The following is a 9,712-nucleotide window of genomic DNA, read 5'->3' as shown; positions in this document are numbered from 1 at the left end:
TTTCCAATTTCATCAGCGGTGTCGGGGGTAAACCTTTAATCAGGTCTGGTTTAGAATTAAGGTCGGAGATGAGATGGTTAACTTCTGTTTCCCTTCACTTCTGAGGTGAAATTTATGTCTCAGATAAGTGTGCATCTCACATAAACAACGCAATTTCAGGTTGAGTAAATGGTGATTAACTCAGTGTGTCCTACACTCTCACAGTGACACATATTAACGAAATAGGAGAGCAGATTGCTATTGAATTGCTCGGCCAGTGTGATTTCAAAACAGCTGGTTGCTGGACAGAGATTTTTATAGAACAGCAAGGCAGGAAGGAGACCTCCTCCCCTGCCCTCTCCTCTTTTTCATTTTTCTCATCCTCTCATCCACCCCTACGCTCCTCAATGCTGCCAAGATGGACTACATTTAGGAGACAGTCTGTGTTGGTATGGAAACTGGCCTACAAACTGTTCAGGTTGTCAATGTCCTAACTCACATAGCAACCACCACCCAGCCTCTAAAAATGTTGATTTGACGCAGCATTGTGATTTCTGGTAAATGGAGGCCAGGAAAGGTTTTTTTTTTTTTTTTGGTGTGTGGCTATCCAGCTGGTCAGCACACAGTGTATACTGTAGATTGTTTAGCGCCAGAGAGCAGAAGGCAATGAGCTTTTATGGCAAAAGCTGCATTTTCAAGGTCACATCGACTATTTGAATGAGGCAGTACGCCTACCTGAAAAGTTAGGTTAAGCCGATTCTGCCATACTCAAATAGTTATGAGTCATCTAGAGACCTTTGCTTACAAAATTCTTTTCAGATCATTTCATCAAGTGAAACGCAAAATGGATGCCTGCCACATAATAATAAAAAACCTTCAACAGTGGGGTTGCTGCATTTTCCTTCAGACAAAGAGAATATCTTTTGCTGCTGAAGAAAATTTTCATCTTTTCAATCCAAAGGAAGAATTATATAAGAAGCTGTTGTACTGATGTACTGTAAATAAACAGTACTGGATTTACTGTACTGATTTTCAAAAGGCATAAAATGGCTTTTCTCTTAATTCATTCAGTGTACCTTCTATTTTCCTCGCTGTCCTTTTGACATTTGTTGCACTCAAAGTCATCGTCTCAAAGTGCTGTGCCTCACTGAGTAGTGTCTGGCTGAAAAAGGCATTGCCCTGCTGAAATAGGTTATCAATGGAAACAGTACTGCAAAGTGTCTGTGTGATTGCGTGTCTGCATGACTTTCGCAAGTAGGGTGTGTCATTGTCGCTTTCCTGCTGTTGTTTTACTGCTCGTGTTTTTTAAGGAAATTAGGAGCAACAATATGGTTAAGTAATATTCACACACAGGCGCACACACCATAACAGCCTCAGACACACTTTTTCTAAGTTATTACATACAACATGCAGGTAGTGCTTTTATCCTCAGCACTGTACAGTTCTGTATGTCCAAAGATTTGAAACATTGACAGCCTCAGCAGGAATAACACAAGTAACCTTGTTTTTCTTTGGATTCATGTCTACCTACAGACTTTCAGTGCGCATTTGTGTAGCATTTAAATGCTACACGTTGTGTTGGTACTTTATGTTCTGTATGGCATGGAAACACCACAACTTAAGCTTGGATAGATTTTTGTAGATTAGTATTTATTCCTCATATATTTTATTTAGACAAAATATTTCATCCTAAGTTATCTAAGGAAACATCCTAAATTCTTTTTCTCTCTTCTCCCATCTCGTCTTCACATGCTCATCCTTCCGGGTTGTGGGGCCAGCAGCCTCAGGACAGGCATCTAGTAACTTCTTTCAGCTCTTCTGGGACAATTCTGAGGCATTCCCAAGTCTGCTGAGACATATAATCGCTCCAGCGGGTCCTGGGTCTGTCCCGGGGTTTCTTCTTAGATGCCTGAACCACCTTATCTGTCCCCTATTGATGTGGAGAAGCAGCAGCTCCACTTTGAGCCCCTCCCAGATGTCCGAGCTCCTCACCTTTTTTCTAAGGCTGAACCTGGCCACCTTACAGAACTGACCTTTTGGCCAAGATCCGGACCGGTAAATTGAAAGCTTTGCCTTATAGCTCAACTCTTTCCTCACCACAACTGGGTTGTACCCGCCGCTTCACACCGCTTCAAACCTTTCCAGCATGAGCTGGACATTACTGCCCAAAGAAGTCAGTAGTAACACGGCGTCTTCGAACGGCAGAGAGGAAATCCTAAAGCTACTGAACCTGAATGTTTCTGACACTTGGCAGCGCCTAGAAATAAAAAACCATGAACAGAAATGAAGACCGGGAAACGGTCTTGCATGCTGCTGATAATGCAAACCAGACTTTGACTCCAACAGTAGAGGTGCGAACAGCCTGCAACAGTTGGCCATCCCATCTACTGGAGCACCTCCCACAGGATACCCTGAGGGACGCAGTGGTTTGCATACAAAGCACATGTAGACTGGTTGGACAAACTACCCACAGCTGGCAGCATCCTTGTGAGGGTGCAGAGTTGGTTCTGTATCCCACAACTTGGGCAAAAACCAAATTTTTGCTTCTGAATCAGAAGAAAGAAACCAAACTGGTGTAGACTTTCCAAAGGAGGCTGAGGGGTGTGATTCTCCCAGTCTGCCTCTCCAGAGTCACTGTGCCCAACGTCCACGTAATATTGCAGTGACACATCACCCAAGACAGCCCCACAACATCCAGACCCTTCCCATCCATCCATCCCAGATATGTTAGACCAACCTCCGCACCACCTAGCTCCATTTCCTCAGAATATTTATTGGCGGAACTGAAAAGATCCATGAAGTATTCTTTCTTTTGCCTGACTACTTTCTTAGTCGAGGTCAGCAGCTGTTCATTCACCCTGTAAGCGGTTTGGAGACCTCCCGAGGCACCAGTCGGTCTTGCTCCATCTCTATCTATTCAACCAACAAAACGCCCAATTTGAGTTAGATGACACATTATTCATCAAGCTGAGCGCAATTTTAAAGTGGTGACCCTGAGATGGGGACTACTACTGTTCTACAGAAGCGGCTTGTCGGAGAATTTTCAGATCCCCTTCAAGCTGTGATGGAGTTGCAATGAAAGAGGCACAAATTGTCTCAAACTCTTTCACGCCATGGAGGATTTCTTTCAGAGAATGCTGCTGATTTTTGCATCGATAAATAAATCAAATCAAATATTAATAGATCTTTGCAGTGGCAATGTTGTGTCACCTGGAGGCTGTGCTGTTAAGATGAGGCTTTAATCAGTGAATGCAATCACGAATGCAATGACCAAATACATGTATGTAATCTTGCATGAAACTCTGCCATGCAGAACATTGTTTAACATCATCAATAACATTTTAATGATGGAACTAAATCAGAGTTTCATATCATCATTATAAGGATAATTATTACACCTCACGATATCAACAATAAATTTTCCTAATCTCTGCTTTTCCAGTGGTCCACTCAGACCAGCAGGAGGAGAACTGGTGGGGGATGGAAAACAACTGTTCAATTGACATCTTTGTGTGCATTCTTCTGTGTGTGTGCATGTGTGCGTGTTCGGCAGGAGGCAGTTAATATAACTCAACCATTATGTAGATTGGCCCTATTCCCCTGAGTGCACCTTCACCATTTAGAGCTTTCAATCACCCCACTGCTTTATGGGAGTCAGGACACCATACACATGCATACGTGCACGCACACACACACACAGAGCAGACCAAGGTTACTGCCTGTATCCTCATCAGATTCTAGGTCCATGGCTTGCTAATTATGGTCCTCTGCACTGTGGTTTTTCATCGTATCCCACTGTGTGTGTGTGTGTGTGTGTGTGTGAGTTTGTGAGTGTGAAAGGACAACTGAATGAGTAAGTGATCACAAGGCAAAATTGTGTGCTGATGGCATTTGAGCAGCAAGAACAGTCGCCACTTTAATCACAGACTTGGGATCAATAGTCTTTTCAGCTGAACCATGCAGCAACAATAGCTTGTGTGTGTATGTATTTGAAAGGTAATCTAGATCACAGAATCCACAGCAGATGAGGAGAGACAGTCTTTGAGGAGAATTCGCTTTGAACTAACCTATATTCATGTGTGTGTTTGTGTGTTTGTACCTCTGCCTGCACGCCTGCCTGTGTTAAGTACACAAAAAGGCCAGTTCTACCTGAGTTAGTGTGTGTGTGCGCACACATTAGCTTTATCTATAGCCAACATAGTAAAGAATTGATAATTTAGCCTGGGAGCATTGCTTTTTATCTCTTTGTATCTGGCTTCTACTGGCCAGCATTGGTCAACGCAGTCTGACGTTCTGTTGTCCTTGAATGGCCTTACAGCGTATTTACAAAACCCGCTGCCTTGGGATTTACTGGGATATTACAGAATTTTACCGCAGAGCACCTTAAAATGAATCTGCGAAGGCAAGATCAGACCAAGTATCCCCTCAACCTCTGTTTTTCTCTACCCCTACCTTTTGATTCATGTATTTGGCTGGGATAAAATTAGCTCATGTATATTTGAAATATACATGACAGCAAAGCCGCTCTATATTGTTGACATAGCAGTGCTGTTAAATTTTTTTAAAAATATGTTATAGAAGCTTAATTAAGACCCTAATCAAATGTGATTTTGTGTGACTGATTGCAGTTCTCCTATTTGCAAAAATCCATTATTGTTTTCAGGGAGTTTCAGCCTCCAGTGAACACAGCACAACAGCACTTTATTCAGATTATTTTTCTTCTCTCTGTCAGGCCAATTTGGGAATTTAAAAACTGAAGCATCTAACTTTGTCTAAATTAGAGAGTTGCTTTTGTCAGCTGCTCATGATTGAACGTGATGACTGTTTTCTTTGGATAGCTTTGAATGTATTCAGTTGTTCCCCTTTTTAGTGATCCACATCCCGTAAATGGCCTTCACCGGCACCTTTTTTGAAGAATATGCATAAGTGCATTCTTATCTTGAGCCACAAGGCATTAAAAAATCCCTCAAAATTGATCATTTTAATTTAGAAGCAGCACAGGGTTTACTTGAAGTCACTGGTTAGGAGATACATTTTACATCACAACATTGTGTGTTTAAGTGTGTGTTGCTGCTGATGCTTTTTTTTTTTTTTTGAAGGTTTGCAGTCACGTTGATGGACAACATTAGCAGTCCACTGCAACCTGTCATACAGCTTCATGTTAAATGCCCTGTCAGACACAATGTCACCTTTGAGAGTCACATGGGATACTTGCAGCAGACTGGGGCTGATATGATGAATCTGCCAGCTGATTAAACATAAAGAGCTGTGGCGGTGGAGATAAATCTTACAAGTGTCTATTGTGTGTTACTGTGTATTGTTAGGCTGCTTGTATGGCTAAATTCGGTTTCATTCATAGAGATAGATCATTTTCACTGATTCATTTTTTCCCATAATTTTTTGCTGTTTTATTTTTAATTATTTCTTTATGACCCAATCCAATGTTCATTCTATGTAACCAATGAAAAACATCGAAACAGAACAATCTCCATATTAAAGTTCCTCGTTTTTTTTTCTGTTTTCTGTCGGATGGAAAAGTCAATCTGCTGACTCAATTTGACTGAAAGCTCAAGGGCAGCTAACAAATTGATCTTGGGATGACATTTTTGAGGAACAAAGGAGGCCATTTATTATTCTCTTCATCTCTATGATTTGGTTAAGTTTAGCCCATTAAAATGGCTCGGATAGTGTAAATATTTAGCCTTAACTGTCTGCAGATAGCAGCATTATTGTTGGGAGAATGGGGATACATTGTATGCAGACTGCCATGCCAAACTTAGGGTTAGGCACACATTTTATACATCTAGTCTTTCACAAGAAGTGACAATAACAGAGTTACACAACCCCAACATATGATTTATGAGGTCATATATACAAGTAATTGAAAATAATTAAATAATAAATAGGCCTACACTATGCAGTGATGGAATGATAATGATTCGCCGTGGGGTCTGATACAGAATAATAATCATCTGATACTAAACTACAGAAGCTTTTCCTCAGTATTTGTCTTCTTCCTGTATTGAGCCCAACCTGTGATGTTACTGCAGTATAGTTTCTTTTTATGTTTGCATGCATCCTGCTGGCAGAAACACTGAAGATAGGAAAGTGAAGCATGGTTGAGGGAGGCAATAAGACCCAGCGGAGGAGCAGAGAGAGAGAGAGTGAGATAGCGAGAGGCTAGAGAGAGAGAGAGAGAGAGAAATAGTGAGGGAGGTGGGAGGAGAAAGGAGGAGGGACTGTGTTCACTCTTGGCTCTATGCATTGCAGCTCGTGGTGTTAGCGCGCCAGTGTGTGTCTCAGCCTGCCGGCGCGAGTGTGTGCATCAGTGCGTGAATGTGTGTGTGAATCCAGCGCTCTCTCTGCGTACGACAGGTGGAAATGACATGACTGCACTTGAAAGGAAGAAAGGGAAGGACCTGTAAGGGCTTCACACACACACACACACACACACACACACACACACACACACACACAGACACTATTGCCTCTTCCCCTACATTCCCTCACACACACCTTTAAATTCCTGCACTTTTCAGATCAGAAAAAAGATAAGCTGTTGAGTCTGTGTGTGTCTGCATGTGTGTATGTGCGTAAGGAAAATTGTCTTTTTTTCGGCAGCTAATCATTCAGGCTGTAAAAGCTGACTTCATGTGTGCACAGCAGACAACTAAGACACACACTCGCACACTCGCACACTGGTCCTGACTGCTGTTTTTGATTGATGCCTGCAGACGCGGTCAGCAAGTGTTTCTGCGTCCTGAAGAGAGTTCAGCTGCTCCAGCTCTGACCTCAACACAGTCCACCACGCTGTCCGAACAACTCCAGGTAAGATTTCCTTCTCCTCTTCTCTTCTCCCCTCTTCTCTTCTCTTCTCTTCTCCAGGCTGTTGGAAAAACAGGATGCTATAATGCCTCACGCCCTCTGTCCTCCTCTCTCTTCCTTCTTCCTTTCAGTTTTGTCCCTCTTCTTGTCCAACTACAGGTAGAGTGATAAATCCACCTCGGTATGCTCCACTCTTATGGCTTTCCCTTGGGTCTGGAAATCACTCATAAGGGAGGAATTTTAATTTAAAAGCCTCCTGCATTTTTCTATTAGTGCCTTATTCTCCTGATTTCTTTCCCTCACACATGCACACACACACACTTCTGTCCCGTGCCTCTTATTCCTTACCTTTCTTGTTTTTGGGAATGATGAACTTTTATCTGGAGAAGGTAAGTTTCAGCTCCTGTTGCTGCAGCTTTCTGTCTCTCTCTGTTGATTGAGTGAGTGCAATACTTATTACTCGCCTAGGGGTTTGGTGTGTGTGTGTGTGTGTGTGTGTGTGTGTGTGTGTGTGTGTGTGTGTGTGTGTGTGTGTGTGTTGTGCTCACTGCCTGTGTGTGTGGGTGTGTGAAGGCTCAGATAAAAGCGAAAAGATAAAACGAAAAACAGCCATAAACATGAAAAGGAGGAAATTAAAGACAGTGACATTTTTGTTTTAATGGCAGTGCATGATTGGCTCTGTTTGGGTGTGCTATATATGTGTGCGTTCGTGTGTGTGTGTGTGTTTGTGTAAGCAGATATAAAAATTTCAAATAGCGCATTTGTTGTATCCTCACACGTGCTATTAAGCTGCTGCTTGCATGTGTACGTTTGTGTTGAGTGATTACAAGGGTGTGTTTGAGCGTGCGTTTGCGTTTTAGATTGCAGAGGGATTTAATGTTGTTGGCAACAAAAACGAAAAAAAAAAAAAATATTTGATTGCCTGCCAGTGTCAACATGTTCTGCTCACATCCAATTATGTCGACTGAGACGCAGGCTCATACACATATGGATGACCCACACGGACGAAAAGTAGATAAACTGTGTATGAAAATGTATATAGTGATGTGTGTGTGTGTGTGTGTGAGAGAGACAGAGAGAGAGAGAGTATTTTTAAAGCAGCAATTGTTTTATTTATTTGACCTTTATTTTCAGAGTCCTGTGGTTGCCTGTGGGTGTCTCCACATGTTTTTATGTATCAGCTTTCCACAGACGCATTTCCTCTGTCAGGTTATGTTGCCGAAGATCTTGTCAAACTGCATTCCTAGCAGTCAAGCTATCACCTGCGTGTGTTTGTGAACTATGTGTCGCCAACAGCTTGGTGCTGAGACGTCACCAGTAGGTGCTGTAACACAAGGTGTGATTCGGTTGGTGGCGAGCACACAGCTTGAGCAGCACCACCTACTGGAGCTGCCTAAATGACAGTGCTGTCATAAATTTTAATCTGAGAAGTGCTGACAGGGATACTTGCGTTTTGACTCTTTAGGTGATGCTACGACTCTTATCCTTTGGTTTTCTGGAAGAAATCTGTGAATTGAAGTATCTCAGTGTCCATTAATTTTTACTTGATACACGCGTGCTCTCATACTTTTGTGCTTCCTCAAACTACTGTTTATTTGTGGGTGCGTGTGCATCTTCATTTGTAAATGCATGTGAGCCAATGAAGGCGGTGAAAGCAGCAGATTAATCCCCTCTCAGTCTCCAGCAGAACAGATGTGAGGATTAATTTGTCAGTGAATCAGGCTTGTGGCTATGCGAGGCCGAGAGTTTCCCAAATATTTTACAAAATGAGGGTATGCATAGTTACTGTGCATATTTACACATCCTGTGTTTGTCATTCTATTTCAGTTTTTATGTGCATTTTTTTCCTTTACTGGGAAAGCTACGGTGACAGAAATTCATAAACAGAGAGAGAGAGAGAAAATGCTGCAGCAAAGGGTCTATGTTCGGACGCAAACACAGGCTGCTGAACCTTTGTGATAAGTGGCGTACAAGGTGAGCCCCCATGCTGTGATCTCTCCTGTTTGCTTGCTTGCTTTGTACATGCCTGTACAAATCGCAACGAAAAAACCTAAATCAAAAGTAAATAAATAAATAATCAAAGTAATATTTGGGGGACGGGTTTGTGCTTAGTCACCTGTACTGACATCACTGCCAAAAGAAAATGAAGAAAATGAAAGAAAATTAAATCCATTGATGAGTTGTGGTGACAACTACCACATTAGTTGTGCATCGTGGTGGGTCTGCTTGCCCACATTTGCATGCGTGTCCTTGTGAGGGAGAGGTTTGACATTATAATAACAATTCAGTCTCACTTGTCCGGTCTGCATGAAGTAGTAACACTCAAGAAAATGTTATTTCACACTCTTTGAGTGTTTCTCTTTGTCACAATATCATATTCTTAATAAGCTGTGAATGTGTACCTTTTATTATTTTATGGAGTCTGTGAGCATGTAGGTGGTAATTGTGTTGCTCAAGGACAAAACAAAAACAAAAACAAAAATGATGTGCAGCTGATCTATCTCTGCAGCTACCGACAAACTGCTCCTTTAAAGTGTCAACAATTATTTTCATTCTTTCTAATCCTTTTCCTTTAAACCATTCAACACTCAGCCTTGGTGTCAGTAAGGTGTTAGACCTTATGTCTGTGAATGGCTTGTGATTAGCTTCTATTCTTAATGGGACGCTCAGTGTTTTACTATGCAGCTGTAAGCAACAAGTGCAGAGCTTTATATTCAGCACATTTAGTCAAACACTCATACAGCAGTGGAGCCTGTTGTAGGTGAGCCATCAACACTTGAGATTAAGAGAGAGTCTTTCTAATTCAGCAGAAGACTAGGACTGATGCATATGTAGCTAATATACCACCATGTTGAAGTGATTGCTAAGCCACTACAGGGAGCAGTGTATTGTAACTCAGTTAACTGCA

The 9,712-nt window shown here is 42.0% G+C and overlaps 1 protein-coding gene across 1 annotated transcript in view; it reads left to right on the top strand.

Annotated features, from left to right (window-relative positions):
- Positions 1-6,365: 6,365 nt before the first annotated feature.
- Positions 6,366-9,712, top strand: part of pde2a (phosphodiesterase 2A) — an 86,795-nt gene continuing 83,448 nt past the window's right edge. Inside the window, exons 1-2 of the mRNA XM_029518356.1 lie at positions 6,366-6,400; positions 6,714-6,807. Coding sequence (XP_029374216.1) covers positions 6,366-6,400; positions 6,714-6,807 — 129 coding nt within the window. The remainder of the gene's footprint in view (positions 6,401-6,713; positions 6,808-9,712) is intronic.

This window comes from Echeneis naucrates, chromosome 13 (genome assembly GCF_900963305.1).
Source record: "Echeneis naucrates chromosome 13, fEcheNa1.1, whole genome shotgun sequence".
Classification (NCBI taxonomy): Eukaryota; Metazoa; Chordata; class Actinopteri; order Carangiformes; family Echeneidae; genus Echeneis; species Echeneis naucrates.
This window is presented reverse-complemented; position numbering and strand designations above follow the sequence as displayed.